Below are 21,244 nucleotides of genomic sequence, written 5' to 3'. Positions count from 1 at the left end.
CTATGTTCCTACCCTCATCTATGGTCATGAGCTTTGTGTACTGCCTGAAAGAACAAGACCGTGAATACAAGCTTACCCTAAAAGACAGGGTGAGGAGGGTGTACCTTCACATCAAGAGGAGCCAGTTGAGTTGGCTCGTGCCTCCCTGGTGAGGTCTTTCCGGCATGCCCAGCCAGGAGGAGGCCCCAGGATAAACCTAGGACAAGCTGGAGGGATTACGTCTCACAGCTGACACTTGGAACACTGGAAGCGGTGGCCCGAGCCCAGTAAATCTGGTCTTCCCTACTGAGTCTGCTGCCTCCGTACCCCACACCCGGATAAGCGGAAGAGAAGAGATCGATGGATAGACGGACTGGCTACAAAGACAGCAGCATGTCAACTGACTCCTTGGACAACACCAACCAGAAACCCTGAACCTGTTCTTCGACCGCTTTGACTAGTGTGAACAGGGAAACCCACACCTATCCTACTCTTCCGGATAGGAATGCCGTCACCGTCTAGTGGCAGCAGCACCACCTACGGGCCATTCGTCGCATAGCCAATGCAAAGAAAGCAGGCGGTTCAGACAGTGTGACAGAAAGGGCACTTAAGACACTAGCAGGGGTTTTCACCACCATCTTCAAACTCTCGCTACTCCCTAAAAGGTGCTGTCTGCCTAGGTAAGGTATTGCATAGGGGGCGTTACCTTTCAAATGTGTATATTTTGCCCTCTTCCTGCTCCGACAAGCCACACCCTGCGTAACACATGCACACGCACATTAGTTATGTTTGTTGTCAGCTAATGATAGCGATTTGGCAAAGTTTAGCTACTAATGTTAGCTATCATTGATGTGTATCTATGTATGTCAATGTGTGTGTCAATGTCTATGTATTCATATGCATTATGAATTGTTTTCTGCATGTAAAATTATGATTTTAAAATAATAAAAATGTGTTTTGTGTTAACATTTGTGAATTTTTGATTTCTGGAATGGATTAATTGGATTTCCTTTAATTACATTTACTTACTACTGTTATTATCTTCTTTCTGGAACTGATTATTGATGCCAACCAAGGTTCCACTGTATATAAAAATATGCACAAAATCCCAACTTGTGAATAACTGTGTGGTTTTAATAGTTTATTTTGGTCTTCAATTCTGCTAATTATTGAAGACATGCCGAACTGATTAAAAATTTTTCCTGTAACAGTATCAATAAAGTGTCTATTCTCTTTCTCGCTATCACTGCACTTGACTCCCGCAAGTCAAAGGCTGCACTGCGTTTGTTTACAGAGTAGACACGTAATGTGACGCACACTTCCTATCCATCACTCAACTGGGTGGGAAACTGGTACGCCTCGGTACTACCAAAAAAATCAGATTACAAATGCATGTACCGTTTAAACTCTAGCAAATATCGATTGCCCTACCAATCCACAAATTGTATCCTTCACAATTTTGTAATCGAGCAGATCCTCTTTTCCACTAAATAAACTTAGCCTGAGAATGTAAATGCCCAGAATGCTAATTAACACAACCGTGCCAACAAGTCCACCATTCGGAAGCTGTTCAAGTGATTAACAGGCTCCTTTCATTCTGCCAGCATTCAGTTTGACCTGATAAAAAAAAGCACATACCTCCTTTTCCTCAGGCGGTCTGGCCTTGTGTGGTGAGGGCAGACAAAGGGGAGGAGGAGACTGGAGATACTAAGATGTACATGTAAAACCTCCTGCATTCAAGTTCACCTACTGTGGTACCCTTGTGAAACCTGACCTAGATTAAAGAAAGGCCAAACTCCGGGAGCTCGAGGCTTCTTATTGGCTCGCCTGAAAACAGCTTGTTCTTATTCATCTGCTTATTCAAAAAGGTTATGGAGAAAATACTGCTCATGATGTGAAAGAACTCAAAGTCTTGACAGCGTCACAAATTTGTCATAATTACAATGGGTGAAAAATAACTGCACCCATGTCAGGTTCTACAAACTATTTTGTTTTTTGCTCAATGAACCGTCCACAAAAGGGGTGGAATGGGGGGTGGGCGAAGTGGAGAATGGGACTGCAAGTGTTTTTTGTCATCTAGTTAGTGATTACTCAGCCTACCAAGCATGGGAAACTATTTTCTCACTGATACAGAGGATACAGGATGAGGGGGGAAAAAAACATCTGTAATGTTCCACCACGTTCCCCAATTGAGCTCGACTGACATCACAATGAAACTATTTCGCCAGTACACAATCTTTCCGTGGGGACGCCACGCATGATAACATGAATGAACATAAATGATTAGTTGTACCTGTTGCACAGCCAAACTATATAAACAAACAAAGTTAAAAAAATATTTAAGCACTTATCTTTTCAAACATTAAGTTAAGCAGCTTAAACTTAGCTCATTCGTATTCCATCCATCCATCCATGCATCCATCCATCCATCCATCTTCTACCGCTTATCCGAGGTCGGGTCGCGAGGTTAGCAGTCTAAGCAGACTTCCCTCTACCCGGCCACTTCCCAGGCCAGTTGGGAGACATAGTATCCTTGTGCAACGTGGCTGCTATCAGATACATAATAAGAACAAATAGCACAAAGAATGACCTTCTCAATTATACGAAACGTCCAGGTGTGGTGCATGACCGTGTTCGGGCAAGAGAATATCCTCCCTGCAGGTCACCAGGTTGGCTTGACTACCCCTGTCATGGTAAATAATCTTATCCTCCGGAATGCAACCCACTGCAGAATTATCCTGGATGATGCTATGGTGACGTCAAAAGTTGCCTCAGCTGCTACTGAGGCAACAATCACTCACTGTTTGTCAACGTCTAATTATTGGGGGTGTAACGGTTCACATGGATGTATTGAACCGTTTTGGTTCTGCATGTTCGGTTTGGTCCACTTGCTTATCGTTTCGGTTATATTTTATGCTATTTTTCTCATTAAATTTATTACTAGAGTGATCTAAGCGCTTCACGCGGAACTAAAGTCCTGGGCGAGTTTCCGCACAGACACCTCTGAGTGTCAGACACTACTGACTGAGGGGGAGGAACGCTAGTAGCTCACAGGCGTGAGAATTGGCATCATGGCAAATGCAAGCAAGAAGCCTGAGCTGGCGGACCCTCCCATCTCACTACAGTCTCCTGTTTGGGAACACTTTGGCTTCCCTGTTAAAATTACAAACTGACAAAGGCAAGTGGATAAATCAAAGTTGTGTATCGACATTGTTCCACGGATATCGGGTATGCTTCAGAAAACACGTCTAACATGTTAAATAACTTAAAGCGGCATCATCCGGCAGTGAACATTAGATCTAGAAGAAAGAAAACCAGCTTTGTGCAAACACCAATAACTTCAGCATATAAACAACCTCTAAGCAAGCAACTCTGACCGGGCCAAAGCAGTAACACATGGTGTTGGAGATTTTATAGCCACCAGATTACATCCATATTCAATTTTTAAGAGTGCTAGCTTTAAGTACAGTCATGGAAAAAATGATTAGACCACCCTTGTTTCTTTAAACGTCCTTTTCATTTTAATGCCTGACACAACTAGAGGTACCTTTGTTTGGACAAATATAACAATGACAACAAAAATAGCTCATAAGAGTTACATGTTTTGTCAGTACAGTGCTATAGCTCATGTAAGAACTTAAGCGATTTTAGTTATTATCAAGAAAACCATGGAAGTTTCTAGATATCAGCTCTTAAATTCAACTCTTTTAAGCTATATTTGTTATCATCTTTATATTTGTCCAAACAAATACCTTTAGATGTACCAGACATTAAATAATGGATCAATAAAGTGAAGAAAGAAGGGTGATCTAATCATTTCTGCCATGACTGTATATGATTAAAGTTTTTGAACCTCACTATGAAATACCATCACGTCCTGACTTTAGCCAGAAAGTTATACCAGCACTTTATGAAAAAACTAAAAGTGATGTCGTCAACGAGCTATCACGTGTCTGCTATTTCACTTATGACAGACGGTTGACTTCATGTGCAACAAAGAGCTATTTAACTGCAACTATCCATTACATTTCCACAATGTTTGAAAAATTGTTTACATACAACATTTTTTTTTTTATTATTTTGTATTTTAAAAAACTAGAGTCAATAGCCAAAGTTCTGTTTGCATTTTTTTTTTTAAATAAATGCATTTGAAGTCATTTTTTCCTGCCGAAAATTAAAATCGAACACACTTGAAGAAACTGAACCAAACCGAAATTACATTTTGGTGTACCGTTACACCCCTACTAATTACAGTACATTTAAATGTATTCGTGTTGAATTAAATTAATACACAAAACATGAAAAAAATGTAAACATTTTTTCGGATTTACAGGATGTGTGCTGCTTAGTTGGACAAACTGAACTTGAGGGCTTCACATCATTTTGTGTTGTTTTCATGCGTGCCGTGTCACAAGCTCCATCGCCCCAAGACATTTCAGGCCCCACAATTTTCTGCTGTTATTCATGTTCCCCTTTTAACCCATCCACCCCCATTTCCTGTTGTCGCTCCCTAAATTGATCTTCAGACATATTGTTGGGACCCGCTGACCTGAAAAACAGTCAATGAGCGCTTTGAGGGAAGTCAAGGATCTACGAGGAGCACACTGTGGATAAATGCTATTGCATGACAAGTGTAAACATGAAAACCATGATGTACTGACATACTTCAAGATTTCCTCAACAATTCTCAAAAATCTAAAAAAAACCAACAAAACCAACAAAAACTAATGAAATTAGTTGCTTATAGATCATAGAGCAACAGACACCATCACACGATAGAACTTTTCCAAGTACCCTGTTATAATCCTCGAGTCGATTAAGGGAAAAAAAATGACATTATCACAAGATACCATAGGAATTATTTACAGTCATCCCTTGCTACTTTGTGCTTTGAATTTTGCAGCTTCAGTTTATCATGTTTTTTCAAAAATATATTTCCAGTAATTAATAAACCATGCTGTTTCGTGCCTGAATACTGCCTATTTCTGGTCAACAATGTGGAATATTTAAGCAAATGCGTCTAAATTAAGCATTTTCAAGCATAAAAACGGCAAAATGAACTAAAATACAAACATAAGGCATTCAAAGGCGTTGTGATGATGTGTAGTATTCTACACTGGTCACTAGGTGCCAGTAAGGTTAATGTAATGTTCGGTGAGACACACAAGCACCAAACGTGATCGCCGGAAAAACAGGCTTTTATTGCAGGTTTGAATGATCTCACAACAGGCACAATAATCCAAAACACGGGCTACTGTTACAGCTGTAGCCCACGTCAAGCTAAAACTCAACTCTGAACCCCCTATGTCACATCGTCTGTCACCCACTCAGCTCCCCTACAGTCTTACCTATGTCTTAAATGCCTTATTTTGTCTTATTATATCTACTATATTGGGCAATATGCGTTTAAAGGTGACTTTAAAGTGTTGTTTCATGTCTAGAGGGCTCTAATAATGTTAAAAATTGTAATAAAAGGGTTTCTATGCTCTAACTACAAAAATATTCCATTTATAAATAAGGAATCCTGGGGGTCCCTGGTCTGGGATCGCGATAAAGAAGGGATTACTGTATATTTCAAACATTTCAACCTAAATACTTCAGACCTGTTTCATAGGAATGAACTTAAACAAACTATAATTTTTAAGTAACAAATCTTAAAGTACAAAATGAACAGTAACAAGACAGGATTGTTATAAAACCAGTCAAAGTGTACTTAATTGGTTTAACTTTAGCACAATGATAACAATATTATTATTACTTCCTGCCTGTTATTAAAATTACTGTCAGAAAAGTGAACATTGTAACAGTGTTAATTATGGATTCATGAAGCCTCTGATCTAGGCTGCAAAAGAAGGCACCAGCACTACATGACAGCAGCAAAAAGATGTGTGTCAGCTTTAGTTGAATTTGTACTGATTCATATTGTGTTTGTGAGTCAGACAAGTGGAGCAAAGGGAAGCACCAGGGCCCAAACACAACAATGTGCTCATTTTTATAGACTGAAACTATAGACAGAAGGGGCACACCCTTTGGGCTGCTCGTGTAGTGTATATGAGTCAACATAAGCCGAACAAGCTCACAAGTAACACCCATTAAATGTCTAATGCTAAACAATGGGTTGATGAGCTACAGCACTGACAAATATGTAGCATTAGCATTTGTACTGTACATTGGTCATTTGTCAGTGTAGACTGAAGTGAAGGCTTAATGACTGTGGAATGGATTACAGTGGATGCCTGCGCATTCGTGATTCAGCATTCACACACACCCATATTTGCGGATTTTTGGTAAGAAAATAATTTTTTATTTAAACTTTTGTTCTCCAAAAATGCCGTTTTTTTCCCCCGCAGAAAACACACCTCATTCACATTAAGTCGATAATTCATAAATATGTGATAACACAAGTACAATGTACAGAACATACACACCACTGTTAGACTAATTAATAATTGAATCTTAGCTGCATCGCGATGCGGACATTGCCGATTATTAATCGATTCATAAATGTCAATAATCGATGCAGAGAACAAAAAAAACGGAAGAAAAAGACAAAAAGTGGAAGTGTCGCTCGGACAGTTTATGACCCGCACCTGCTGGATTTAAAGCGAGCGTCTGGAAGCACTTTCACGTAGTTGAAGGTAAAAATGAGCTGGACAAAAGCCAGACAATATGCAAGCTTTGTCATACAAGCTGAAAATATTTTGGGACCACGAACCTGAACCAGGAGGAAAAACAGCCAGCTGAAGTTGCTGCCGACCAGAGAACCATCAAGCAGGTGATACCTAATTTTCCACCTAATTTTCCACCCAACTCGGAAAAATCCTTTATTGCAAAGGATTTGTGTCCGTATTCGGTTGTTGAGAAGCAGGGCTTTTGTGCTTTGTTGTGCACTTTGGAACACAGATACAACGTCCCATCGCAACGTTATTCCACTGACACTGCAAATATGAATAAGGGCAGCATAGTTTTTTTGGTTAATCATAATACTGTATACTGACATCTGTAAGCATTGTTGTTGTCTGACAGCTGCTGGTTCAGTCATCTATATTTTGTATGAATGCTGTTTTTGACTTGGCTATACAGCAAAAACATTATTTTGTCAGAGATTCTAGGCTCGGGATTTTAGTTTGAATTCAGAGGTCTATTATTTATTTGTGAATAATGGCAGATTTTTTGTGTTGGTTACTCAGAATATGCTGAAGTTTGTTAATTTTATACTGTACATGCTGCTACTGGCGTACTTTACTTTTCCTGCTGATTCTGTGCAATGGGAAATATGTTGGTAACATTGCAATTATTAAAAGATAATGGAATAAGTAAATTCATCTGTTTCATGTTTATTTTAATTGTGGCTCATTACAAATATGCTTTGTTTTAGTAGTACACAGTGAGCAAAAGAAATTATATATAGAAAAAAATTCTGCATGAAAAAATTGAAAAACTATTGATCACAAAAGCTTTATGGTTTGCATTTTGTTCTCTTACCGAGGTATGGGTACGTATCAAACCGTGACCTTAATACCGGGGAACGTTCCAAACCGTGAGGATGCGGTATTGTTGCACCCATAATAATTAGTCACTTTTATTGCAAATGTAGATCAGAAATGGGAGGACAACATCGAGCTAGCAGGAGGTGTTTGTACATCTCACAGTGAGACAGAGACCAAGATGAAAGACTGAGGTGTCTTGCAACCAAAGGGTTATAACAGACATCAAGCAGTGTCAGAAATTTAGAAATCATCTTAGTGTGTCTGCCGCGCCCTGCTGCTGTCGGTGAACCAGCCAATAGAAACGCAACAACCACCATCATCAGCGAGTAATTGAGACGCCAATAAAAATGTCTATTTTTGACACTTTAATCAACCCTAGGCTATGTCTATGCGGGTATTGCAATAAACGCTTACACACTAATATACATGCCAAACAATACTATTTTATACTATTGTATAACCCGCAAGGCATGCTGGGTAACTTCCTGTTGGGGAAGTGTGTGCCTTGGCTTCCCTGCATGCCTTGCAGGTAATAAATTAGTATTTAGTATTTTGTAGTGTAAGTGAGATGGGTTTTCGACCAATAAACGGCCCAATCGTGGAGGTAGCGTGAAATGGCAAGTCTTCCCACATATAAAAACAATGTTTTGGTCAAAAATCTGCAAATTTGCTGGGTTGCAAATGCTGAATTGTGAATATGCGGCGATCCACTCTATAGTACGTACTATGTTCATGTTCCATTTCACACAGAACATTCTGTAAATGAATGATCTAATCATTTCACATCATGCAGTGTGGCTTGCATTCACCTTTTAACACTGAATGGAGTGGAGAACGGGCATTAGAGGTTGCACTGTGTATGAAAATTTAATCCAAAGACAAATCTGTGGGTGGCTTTTTCTACTACAGCCCCAAACCTCCTGGGGCCATACAACAGTGCAGCATTTCAAATCATATTGCGTGTCTTTGTGTTGGGGAGACGCACAGTAAGAAGATCCAGTCTGTTTTCCCTCTGACGAGTTTCACAGAAAACCTCACACAAACAAAGGCTTGTTGCTTTACAGACAGTAACAGCTGGAGGACTTACCACTGGAGCAGTTGGAACCCCCCCATCCAGGCTCACACTGACAGGTGTTGGGGGCCATACAACGGCCGTGAACACAGCTCTCTGCACAATGAGCTGGAAAGAGAGGAGGATACAAGTGGGAGATGAATTGGAGAAACATAATCCAAGTTCAGAATAAGTCAAACAGACTCAAGTAAAACGCATAGTGCAAGATTTCAATGGAGGAGAAAAAGTACTGCAGACAGTAGAAGTGGTCGTAGTTATGCATGTTCAAGAGCATGAATTTCAGAGTTGCAACATACCGGTACTCTACTTGCTTCACTCCCTTCCCGTCCTTCATTCAATTTCCTCAAACTACTGTAATATGGCTTGTTACAAACACAGAAAGTTTTTTTGTTGTTTTCACATCGACAAATCAAGTATGGTGGCCCAAAAGGGTAAAAAAGCTCAAACCTGGACCAGTGGAAGAGATCCATTCTACAGGTCACTGGCCGCAATTGAGGTTTGATTATTTGACTTTTTCAAGGCGTAGGCAATTTAATAAAACCCGTTTAAAGCTGTTGTATGTCATATATAGGTGGCTGCCTAGAGGGCGCTAACTTCCGAACGTCTTGCAAGAATTACACCTCTCCCTCTTCCTGCTTTGAGCATGTAAACTATGCCCTGCGTAACACACATGCACAACATTTATGTTTGTTGTCAGGTAATGATAGCGATTGGACAAAGTTTAGCTACAAATATTTGCTATCGTTGATCGTACAGTCGTCTCTCGCCAATTCGTGCTTCAAATTTTGCGGCTTTACTTTATCATTCAAAAATATATTCATAAATCATGCTATTTTGTGGTTGAATACAGCCTATTATTAGTAAAAATAATGCATATCTATTTAATTATTTATTTTTACAAGTATTTTTGGCTTAAGTTAAGAATTTTCAAGCATGAAAATGTCTACATGAAGTAAAATACAACAGCAAGGCATTCAGAAGACACATTCAAAGACATTGCGATGATATGTAGTATTCCACAATGGTCACTAGGTGTCAGTCATGTTACTGTTCAGTGAGACACCCAAGCATCCAGCTTGATCGCTGGAACAACAGGCTTTTATTGCAGGTTTGAATGATCTCAGGCACAGGCACAATAATCCCTAACACGGGCTAATGTTGCAGCTGTAGCCCACGACAAGCTAAAACTTAAATCTGAAGCCCATACGTCCCTTCCTGTCTGCCACCCTGCTCAGCCCCCACAGCACCGGAACACATTTACAGCAACACACAGAAAACACAAATCTTATTCATGTCTTAAATGGCTTATTTTAATTTATTATGTCTACTACATTGGGTAATAGGAGTTTACAGGTGATTATAGGGGTGTTATTTCATGTCTGGGGGGGCTCAAAATGTATTTAGAAGGTTGTAAACAGGTTTTCTATGCTCTAACTACAAAACTATTCCATTTATAAATAAGGAATCTTACTTCACAGAAATTCAGTGATCACGGTCGCATCTGGAACCAATTAACTACGATAAACGAGGGATTACTGTATCGTCTATGCTAACAACAGCATGACTGCAAATTGTTGGTGGCTTCTCTGAAACTGCTTTGTGTGTGTGTGTGTGTGTGTGTGTGTGTGTGTGTGTGTGTGTGTGTGTGTGTGTGTGGATAACGAAACACTGCCGTTAGATGCACATTTAATTGTGACTTTTGTCAAAAGATAAAAAGAATGGGCAATTTTTGAACCTGCAGCAGTTTATAGGCATCATTTTCCTCCAAATTGAAATGGGTGCATTTAGTTGCGAAAAGGGAGATAAAAGTGGCAGTTCCGTTCCATTGATTTTTTTTTTACACAACCACAAATCTATAACAAATTTTTCATATAATTGAAACATTTTTAAGGGGTCTCTTTTTTAGGAACAACAAAAACATTGTAGGCCAGGACTTGAGTTAGTCGACTTCAACGGGGTTGACGTCAACATGTTCCACTGTATTAATTACTGACAAGGGTTTTTTTGATACTAACTGGAGGTTGGTGATGCCACGTTGACCATACAGCACATACATAACAGATGCTACATACAAAACGACCCATTGATGCTAAAATAAACCCCCGTCTGAACTCTTCGTGGCATTATCACAACCCCTGTGGGAATATGACAAATGAATCTTCATACCAACCACATTGACCGTTATAATACAGTGGAACCTTGGTTTAGCGTCCTGAAGAAGTTCCCATAAGAAATCATGTCCAATTAGTCTGTGCCAGAAAGCCAAAAATGTGAACACAAAACACGTTTTTTAGTTGTTACAATTATAGTTTTACATGCAGAAAACTATTTGAAATTCATGTAAATGATGAATGAAAGGGATAAATGAACATAGGGTAGGTGGTGATTTTTTCATCAATCCATTGCAACCGAACATCATGTCAGAGACACTCACGAGCACAGATTTCTCCATTTTCAAGGAATCCTGGACAGCATTGGGACTTTCTGCGGTACATAGTTTTCTGTCCTCTGCGATAGGCTGTCTTGTAGCTCACCCTTCACACAGACAGGATGCGAGGTCAGGACAATTACATAAAGAAATGTTAATCGTCTTCCTACACAACTGTAACTGAAGCAGTCATCATTTCTGGCATGTATATCTTTTGAAAAGGGCAATTAGGAAACTTCCACTTGAACAACTGTGTGACTGTAAGTAGCATTGTGTGACAAAGGCAGAATCTTTATAGCAAACTGTTGGTAAAAGGCTCAGGATTAAGGATAAACGTGCTAAAACGCAAATATCGTTACGATTGACACGGCCCTTACCTGTGTCTAGTGCATTTGAACCAGTTGAGGATGTCTGTGCAGCTGGTGTAATAAATCTGATCAAAAGGATGGGCATACGACTCCTGCACTGTCACAGAATATCTGCAAGCACAGGAAGAGAAGGAGACAAGAGATCAGACATAATATAAAGGCTGGAATCCCTCTGTGTGTGGGACGGGGGTTACCATGTGCTGTTGTGCGTACATGTGTGCATGTCTACACTCCCTTTATATCCTTATTCAGAGTACAGTGGGCTATGGGGGTGTTCAGTGACCGTCAGGATAAATGAAAAGTAGGGCTGTCAAAAATAACACGTTAACGGCGGTAACTACTTTATTTCATTAACTACACTCAATTTTTTTTTTGTAATTAACGCATGCGCACCAGAGTAAGCACGCCTCTCTGAAGCACAGAGACTATGGAGCGTCCCACAGTCTCACAGAGTCTGACGCCCTTTTCTAACTTCATTCTGACCTGAACACAACAACAGCAGTACAATTCCAACACCATATACTGTATGTATCACACACGTCTCTAGTCCGTTCATCCTGGGAACAACACTTCCTCATTCTCATTACAAGAACATGAGATGCATTCAGGGACACCCCAAACATCACAAAAACGGCTTTATAATGTCTGTGATTCCAAGGTACTTAAACTCCCCCACTTGGGGCAGGAGCTCATCCCCGACCTAGAGTTGGCACTCCACCCTTTTCTGGGCGAGAACCATCGACTCGGACTTGAGGTGCTGAGGTGTGTGTGTGTGTGTGTGTGTGTGTGTGTAAATAAACAGGAAGATTAAGAAGTGGATGTTCTTATCACTCACTTCATAACTCTTAATTCAGATGTACAATTTGCTACATTTAAGTATGCTGAAAAATACACTGAAAACAAGTACTTGTTTTTGAACGCAACCCCTCATTGCTCATAATAACAGTTTAAAGTGTGATTCAAATGTTCTGCTACTTTTAAAAGAGACTAGTGTTGATTTTTGATTTTTAGACTTGTGTGGTATCTTTTAGCTTGACTTGACATATTCAGTTCATTTGGAGCTTTTAATACATACAAATATATATAATCCTGTCCTGTCATTTAGCTTTCTGTTCATTAAATACAGTGAAAATAGGCATATTTCAGACATAGTTACTAAAGATGATTAATCATGATTAATTTTAAAATTGTGATTAATCTGATTAAAATTTTCACTCATTTGACAGCTCTACCTTTCAAGCATAAATTAAATAGATTAAATGAACTAAATAACAAATGTAAAACATTCAGAAAACCCATTCAACAACGTTGTGATATGTAATATTCTACACTGGTATCCATCCATCCATTTTCTATGCCTTCTCCTCATTAGGGTTGCGGGGGCATGCTGGAGCCTATCCCAGCTGACTTTGGGCGACAGGCGGGGTACACCCTGGACTGGTCGCCAGCCAATCGCAGGGCACATATAGACAAACAACCATTCACACTCACATTCATACCTATGGACAATTTAGAGTCGCCAATTAACCTAACATGCATGTTTTTGGAATGTGGAACCGGAGTACCCGGAGAAAATCCACGCACACATGGGGAGAACATGCAAACTCCACACAGAAATGCCCAAGGGAGAATGGGACCCAGGTCTTCCCAATCTCCAGACTGTGACTGTGTGGCCAACGTGCTAACCACGAGACCACCGTGCGGCCCCTATCAGTAATGTTATATTGATGAGACAATAGTCACTGCAATAAGTCCCCTGCAAGTACGAAACCTTTTCCAGTATTTCCACCTACAGTTCAACACCTCTTCACCCTCATCGTCTTCTCACCAGCAGTGATTCTGAATCACAGCGGCCACCATAACAATGCAATCATCCATTCATCCATCATTTTCCACTTATCCGAGGTCGGGTCACGAGGGCAGCAGCCGAAGACGAGAGGCTCACATTTCCCTCTCCCCGTCTGCTTCGTCCAGCTCCTCCGAAGGCTCTCCTAGGCCATCCTGATCAGATGCCTGAGCCACCTCATCTGTCTCCTCTCAACACGGAGAAGCAGCGGCTGTACTCCACAAGTTTCTCCCGGATTACAGTGCTTCTCACTTTATCTGAAAAGCAGAGAGCGCCCAGCCACCCTGTGGAGAAAACTCACTTCATCCGCAATCTTGTCCTTTCAGTTACTACCCAAAGCTCATGAGCATAGGTGAGTGTGGGGACTTACCGTACTGTAGATCGACCGGTAAATCAAGAACTTTGCCTTTTGGCTCAGCTCCCTTTTGACCTCAACAAACCCGAGTATGCATCACTACAGATGCTACACCAAGCCCCCTGTTGATCTCGCATTCCATCCTTCACTCAACAAGATTCCAAGGTACTTAAACTCCCCCACTTGGGGCAGGAGCTCATCCCCGACCTGGAGATGGCACTCCACCCTTTTCCGGGCGAGAACCATGGACTCGGACTTTGAGGTGCTGATTCTCATCCCAGCCACTTCACACTCAGCTGCGAACCAAACAATGTTTAAATATGAAAGCCACATTCATGAGTCACTTTACGTTGACCTTCTACAGCAGGGGTCGCCAACCCGTTGATCGTGAGGTACTAGTCAATCTTTGGGAGTTTGCCGGTCAAAAAATGTATTATCACATCCGTGATCAGCTGATCAAAAGTTAAAGACCTTCTCTCAAAAAATAACAAAAAAACTCTCCAAACCAGAACAACACATACTCAGTAATGAGTAGCTCCACCGTTCTTCTGCACATAAGCGACCGCCGTTTGACGACCCTGCACCACCTAAAGATCCAGTGTTCCACTGAATGAAAAAGCACCCCACATCATGATGGACCCCCCCTCCACTGTGCCGGGTAGAAAACATCTCAGGTGGGATCTCCTTGTCATGCCAGTAACGTTGGAAGCCATCTGGACCGTCAAGATTACATTTTTTCTCATCAGAGAATAAAACTTTTTTCCACCTTTCAGTGTCCTATGTTTGATGCTGCCTGGCAAAGTCTAAACAGGTAGTTTTGTGGCGTTGAAGGAGACGAGGTCTTTGAATTCCTTTTTTGTTCTTTAAACCCCTTTCCGGCAAATGCCGTCTGATGGTTATTGCGCTGCAGTCGGCACCAGTAAGGGCCTTAATGTGGGTGGAAGACCGCCCTGTGTCTTGATGGACAGCCAATTGGATCCTCCGGCTCAGTGCAGGTGTGATATTTTTGGGTCTACCACTTGACTTTTTTGTTCCATAATGCTCAGGATCTTTCAAAAAATTACTGATTTACTGCTCCCAACCTCAGCAGCAATGGCACGCTGCGAGAGGCCTTCCTTATGCAGCTCGACAATCTGACCACGTTCAAAAAGAGAAAGCTTCTTAGCTTTAGCCATCAGGAGGGCATGACAGTGTGAATGCCACACAGAAAATGAACATTTTGAGCAATTTTAGGCTTTTATAGCCTGTGGTCTTCAACTTTTGATCAGCTGATAAACAATCTTTCATTTTTTGTATTATTTTTGTTTATATTACTACTTCCAAATGTTTTCTGTCTCACTCCCCCTTCTTGTTTTTGCACATTGTAGCTCTACTTAAAACCTCATTAAGATCCAAATGTGCAAAATGCAAATTCTATCAATTTTTCAACTGGTTTTAAGATTTTGATCAGGAGTGTATGTATATGTATATATATATATATATATATACATATATATACATACACACATATACATATATACTGTATATATACACAGTAATTAATATATGAATACTTCTGTTCAGTATGCATATTTCGGCTCCCTGACTTTACTTTGAGTTTTTGTCAGAATTCCATGCAGACGAGTACCTGTGAGTCCCAAGTTCTGAATGACTCGTTCATGACTTGCACATCTCTAATTCATAATGTTTTGACCAGGCAGAGACTGGACTAGGCGTGGTGCAGAGGAGTTCATACTGGGCCAGTAAATGCATTGAAAACAGTTTCATAATTGAAGTGTATGGTCAGCCTACAAACCTCTCCCAGTGGCTGCAGACATTAGGATCCTCCAGGTTGAGGGAGGAAGTGATGCAAGGCAGAAAAGAGAAGGCTATTGTCAGTAAGACTGTCCTGCAGCACTGCAGTGGCACGGCCATTTCAGTCAGGGCTCCACCTTCAAGACAAAGAGACAGGTTAAGCTTCTGCATCAGAAGATTTCAATTTTCAAAAAGAAAACGCAGCATGCGCTCATTGAAACACGTGTTTTGCAGATCTTAATACACAGCGGATTCCAGCACATTCAGCGGTTCGGCTCCTGCAAATATGCGGCTTTTTGTTTTTTTCCACAGAAAACACATCTCATTCACCCAAAGTCGGTAATAATTTATAAACACCATAAACCTCACCACTTTGCACTTAGAATTTTGCTCAAGTTTTTTCGAAACTATATTAATAAATGGCTGAATACGACCTACTATTAGTCAAAATACACGTACATTTAAGCAAAATTTTCATGTTTTGCCTAAATTAATCATTTTCAAGCATGTCTACTTGTATTTGTCTGTTTATGTCAGGGCTGTCCAGCTGTCCTTTGATAGTCATAATAAAAAAATATATATTTATAATTTTGAAAAAACATTATACATATGTTTAGTTATTAGTATTAAAATATTAGCTTTTCCTCGTTATGGTTTAGTTACATTACGCCTTTTTTTTTTTTTTTTTTGCCAGGAAGGCGAGTGTATGACGCAGCATCAGGAGCACACTTTGACATGACCACAGAAGGACTGAGGATTGAACCCGCAACCCTCAGGTTGGGAGACGACCACTCCATCACCTGAGCCATCTCTAATAATGACTCTAATAATGCTAAAAAATGTATTCAGAAGGTCATAAACAATTTTTTTTATGCTCTACTGTACTACAAAAATATTCAGTTTATAAAGAAGGAATCCTACTTTGTGGAAATTCACTTATCGTGGTGGGTTCTGGAACCAATTAACCACAATAAACAAGGGACTGCTGTATATTGCAGCCCAGTACTGTCCATGCAGCAGTTTCATTCCAAATGCTAACTCTCACTCTCTCTCTTTGTGTTGTAGTGCCGCACGTGTTACACACACCTGTGATGATTTTGGGGAGGTTTTCCCTGAGGAGAGAAGGGAACTAATAACAACAAAGGCCTGTTGACAAAAACGACTATGATGAAGTACTGACCCTTCAGTCGAAAACGAGATGTCTCTTTTCCCAGGATGGAATCATTACACAAACGACGTGCCTGTGAATATTCTCATTCATCCAAGTCTTTGTATTCTCTGAATCGATAGCAACTGGTCTGACATTTATTCCCACTCAGTGACGGTGTGAATGTGATTGTGAATGGTTATCTGTCTCTTTATTGGATGTGACCTGTGATTGTGCCTTTTGCCCAAATTCAGCTGGGATAGGTTCAAACTTCCCACAATCAGGTAGGTTCGTAGGCAACCCACGGCTCCGAAGCCGCATGAGTCTCCTTGTTGTGGCTCCTTTCAGAAAAAAAGGTTATTTATTAATGTAATTATTACCTATGCAGCCATCTCTTGCTACATCGCGGGTTCAAAAACCGCACCCTGACGCTACCACCGTTTTTCAAAAATGAATGAATGAATTTTTTTTGTTGTTGTTTTTTTTTTTTTAAATGGTCACAGTTTTGTGGTTTAATATGCCGTATTATTAGTATATAAAAGAAAACTGTACGTATTCATGGCCTAAATTAAGCATTTTCAAGTTTAAAAATGGCTAAATAAACGAAAACACAAATATAAGGCATTCAAAAGACATGACATGAAGTGTAATACAGTATCTGTCACTTGTTTGTGGCTTTAAGAAGCGGGGCCTGGGAACAGACGTGTGTGACATCAGCGAACTAGAGTTGACTGTTAGCTCAGTGCTAGCAGCAAGTTAGCATTGTAGAGAGTGGCCGACAGCAGCTCCTGTGTGAATGTTCACTGCATGTGTTCTCTGCTTGTTAGTAAAGCGATGGAAGTGCATAGTGTGTCTCTCCTTAACCATAAACAGCAACAGCAGAGATCAGCATCGAGCATCAGAACCACAAGTCACATTAAACAGATGAGAACACTTGCATTTAAAAGGCTATTATTTTTCAGAAAAAAAAATATTTTGGACCCGTCAAGAAACGTTTCTAAATTTATGTTTCCTTTTTTTAAAACCTCCAAGCTGCAACTACATGTTTGCAGCTGCCAAGCTGCAACTGTATTTTACACAAATGAATACGGGAAGGACTCAAAAAGGCACTTCTGTTTGATGTATTCTGTTGTTGTAACGGGTAAAATTAAAAAGATTAAAACTTGTGTTATGTTTGCGGCTACCGGACCATTTTTTTTTTGTGTAAGAGGGGGAAAAAAAAATGGCTCTTTTGAAAGTAAAGGTTGCCAACCCCTGTCTTAGGTGAATGCATTGCATGCATTTGTTGATACTAGTTGTTCATAGCTGTCAACTGTCTTATTGAGCAAGCACAAACAGCAATGAAGGGTGCAAAAATTCGAACAAAAAAAAGGTTAAACTCGTCTACTTCTCTAGGTATGTCTTATGTAGTGGGGCAAAATCAAGATCACTCCACTTGACACATAGTTGATTGCCCTAGCTTGCTCTAGTTTTGCAACTTTGGTGGGAATGCAACACAAAATCTGTTTTTCTGGAGCTGGAGTTGGAAGAAAATGGATGCTTTGACTTTCCCACTCCGGCTCATTGGTCATGCCAGGCAAAACAACAGCTGAGACTTGGCCTTCAGTAAATCCTTACAGTTTGAACTGACGAGCATACTGTGCAATGGCGATCACTTAATCTGAGCGAACCAGGCTAACATCGTGATGTACTCCAAAACATTGTATTATTGAAAATGATCTGCTGAAAAATGACTCCTTTATAGCAGACTGTGTTTAATCCAATTCTCAGGGGTCTGTATCCACAAATACATAGTGGATTAATTTTGTGAGTGACAACTAAATCATTTGTGAACACCCACTGCCTGTTGCCTGTTTCTTACCTGGGAAACTGTAAGCAGAAGTACAATTTACGTGTTTACTCAAAAGCATCTGTTACTGCTGGATGAGTGAGTGAAACCTCACAATCCACAGCTGCTCTGTGTGTGTTTGTGTTGTGCGCGGTGTGTGCATGTGTGCGTCCTGTCTAGTTTGATTGACCGTGCAATGTTTTGTCTTCCATCCTCCGCTGCGAGCCATGTGTCTCCTGCAGGCATGACTTTCTCATTGACTGGGAAAACACAGTGGATGTCATCGCGTAAACTTTCATTTCAGAAAGAAGAGTTCCAGCAAATGGCAGTGTTTCCCCTACCATTATGCCAGGGGTGTCCAAAGTACGGCCCTGGGGCCATTTGTGGCAGGCGACTGTTTTTTTATTGACCCGTGGCACATTCTAAAAATATAGTTTAACAATAACACTTTAAAAAAACAGCAAAAATGGAAAAATAAGCAGTAATTTTTTAGAAAATAGTCAAAAGTTGTAATCTTATGAGGAAAAAGTCGAAATTTTACAAGAATAGCGTCGTCATGTTATGAGGAACAATAACAGCATTTTAGTAGCATAAATATGAAAGAAAAATAAGTTATCTTGTTAAAGTCACAATTTTATGAGAAACAAACAAATCATCAAATTATTTTTTTAGGAAATTAGATTGCGGAAAAAGTTTGAATGTTATGAGAATGAAGTCAAAATATTAGAGGAATGAAGTCTTAATTACAAGAAGAAAATTTACAAAAACAAAGCTGAAGTAGTTGAAAAATGTAAGAAACAACAAAAGCGGAACTGGAAAAGCATCTGGAATTTTATGACAATAAAGTCAACATTTTAAGAGGAAAAAAGTCACAATTTTACGAGAATAAACTCGTAATATTATGAGGAAAAATAATGTCATCTTAGTAGCACAGAGTTGAAGTATGAAAGAAAATAAACCTTTTTTTAAGTTGTAATACTAAGACAAACGAACAAAACAAAATAAAGTTGTATTTTTTGGGGGAAGTTGGAGCAGAAGTTATAATATTATCGGAATAAAATCATAATATTGCGAGAAGAAAATTAACAAAGATTATTTAAGAAGAAAGTTAAAATATTTTGAAAATTAAAAAAAAACACAGCAAAGAGCAAAGTTCATACTAATAAAAGACTTTTTCACCCATATCACAAAGCTGAGATGCATTTTTTCTTGAAATACATTTATAACTTCTTAGCATAGCTACTAGGGGTGTCACGAGACGAGATGACATGAGATTGGGTCTACGAGAACGAGCCGAGGCGAGATTTTAACATTTCTTTTCAGAAAAGTACTATGAAAAAAAAATATGACCATGTATTGCAATCTACTCATTTAATTTCTACTACATTACCTTGCATTGCTCCTCGCGAGGCTACACTCCTCTGCTCTCTGTGTGTATGCTACTGGCCCCGCCTCCACCCACCGAGACAAAGAGACTGCATGACTGGCAAAAGGGCTCACTCTGTTCATGCTATTGTTCTATGGAACAAACGTGCCAAGGTGCTGAAACCAATGCACAGTGCCTGTTTGGGGACGAGAAACGAGGAAAACAGACACGCATGCACATGGCAAAATATTGTGGCCGGCAAAATTATCAAGATTATTTATGATCATCCCAGTCCTCCTGCCCATTTTTTTTCTGAACAGGAAATATGGTCATGTGTTAATCTCACGAGATCTTGTGGCACGAGATCTTGTGACAACGCTAATATCTACATATGTTGCCTTAAAAATCTTTTCATTTTTCAGTATGTGGCCCTCGCTGGAAAAAGTTTGGACACCCCAGCATTAAACTGTTAAGCCCTTTGCGTCTTTCATTACTGCATGAACGTGTATACCCAACTACTACTGTATGTGATGTCACAAATATTCACAGCCTGCACATTTGAATGGGTAAATCTAGAAACATCCACCAATTCCAAAATGATAACTAGAACACAGCGTCACGGTGCCATCACAAAAACATGGCTGCTCCAACATGTCAGAGCAGCCGAACTGGTAGGGCATATTACACCCACTTTCTTCTTATTAATGACTACTGTGTGTAATGTGTACACACACACACACACCATTTGTGAGCCTCTGAAGAGCCAAGAGTGAATCATACACAGCTCACCACAATGATGACCACAGCAAACAATTTAGGCGAGCATTTCTGCGTGTAAAAGCATTAACAACACAGTTTAGTTGATGAAGCTTCAGTGCCCTACAAAGTATGGTTAAGTCTGCTGCATGCAGCCATTCTCATAAAGGGCTGCTCAAAGCATATTCCTAAAATAATTTAGCGAAAACCACAGATTGGTTTGGTTAGTGGCGTGTGATTGTCATATGTAGGTGAGATTTATATTTCCATATTTAAGGTTTAAATTCAGAAAGAAGATAAATTCAACATTTTCCTACCAGAATGGTGAACTCTACCTTCATTTCAGGTAATGCAAATTAAGTTCTCACCTGGTTGTCGAACGCTTATTATTGTTTTTGGTGAAATTAAATGATCACTTGTGAACAAACGGAACAAAATTCTTACCAAAATATTCATTTTGCTGAACACATGCAATTCATCTCATCTCTTTTTAAGTCCAACACTCCAACAGCTAATTCTACTCGGTATTCTCACAGTAAAGTCCAAAATGTGCACGCAGCATAGTCCTACTACACTAACAACACACTCTCTGTGGTATATTTCTATTTAATGGAAGAGCCAAGACTTGTTTAGATAAACCAATTACCAACGCCTTGGTCGATAGAAGAAAATGTTTTACCTTAACTATGAGAAAATGGCGAGCATGGGTCCGTGGTTTAAAGATGATGGTGATGTGGCTAACAATACAAATGCTAATTGTGTTCCAAAGGAAAAAAAAATAAAATGAGGTAATTAAAGCGGATAGTTTATACAAG

General features: G+C 39.9%; 1 protein-coding gene across 3 annotated transcripts in view; it reads right to left on the bottom strand.

The window, feature by feature from the left end:
- The window catches only part of megf10 (multiple EGF-like-domains 10), a 55,621-nt gene extending 34,377 nt beyond the window's left edge, over positions 1-21,244 (bottom strand). The window contains exons 1-6 of one of the 3 annotated variants that reach the window (XM_054757837.1): positions 15,334-15,448; positions 13,554-13,834; positions 13,283-13,467; positions 11,347-11,448; positions 10,976-11,076; positions 8,557-8,649 (exon numbers count right to left, since the gene is read on the bottom strand). In XM_054757837.1, coding sequence (XP_054613812.1) covers positions 8,557-8,649; positions 10,976-11,036 — 154 coding nt within the window. In that variant the 5' untranslated portion in view covers positions 11,037-11,076; positions 11,347-11,448; positions 13,283-13,467; positions 13,554-13,834; positions 15,334-15,448. Of the gene's footprint in view, positions 1-8,556; positions 8,650-10,975; positions 11,077-11,346; positions 11,449-13,282; positions 13,835-15,333; positions 15,470-21,108 lie in introns of those variants that run through there. The other 2 variants (XM_054757835.1, XM_054757836.1) reach the window with 2 other exon arrangements.

This window comes from Dunckerocampus dactyliophorus, chromosome 17, assembly GCF_027744805.1.
Source record: "Dunckerocampus dactyliophorus isolate RoL2022-P2 chromosome 17, RoL_Ddac_1.1, whole genome shotgun sequence".
Taxonomy (NCBI): Eukaryota; Metazoa; Chordata; class Actinopteri; order Syngnathiformes; family Syngnathidae; genus Dunckerocampus; species Dunckerocampus dactyliophorus.
The sequence above is the reverse complement of the archived record's forward strand: the minus strand, read 5'-3'. Positions and strand labels throughout refer to the sequence as shown.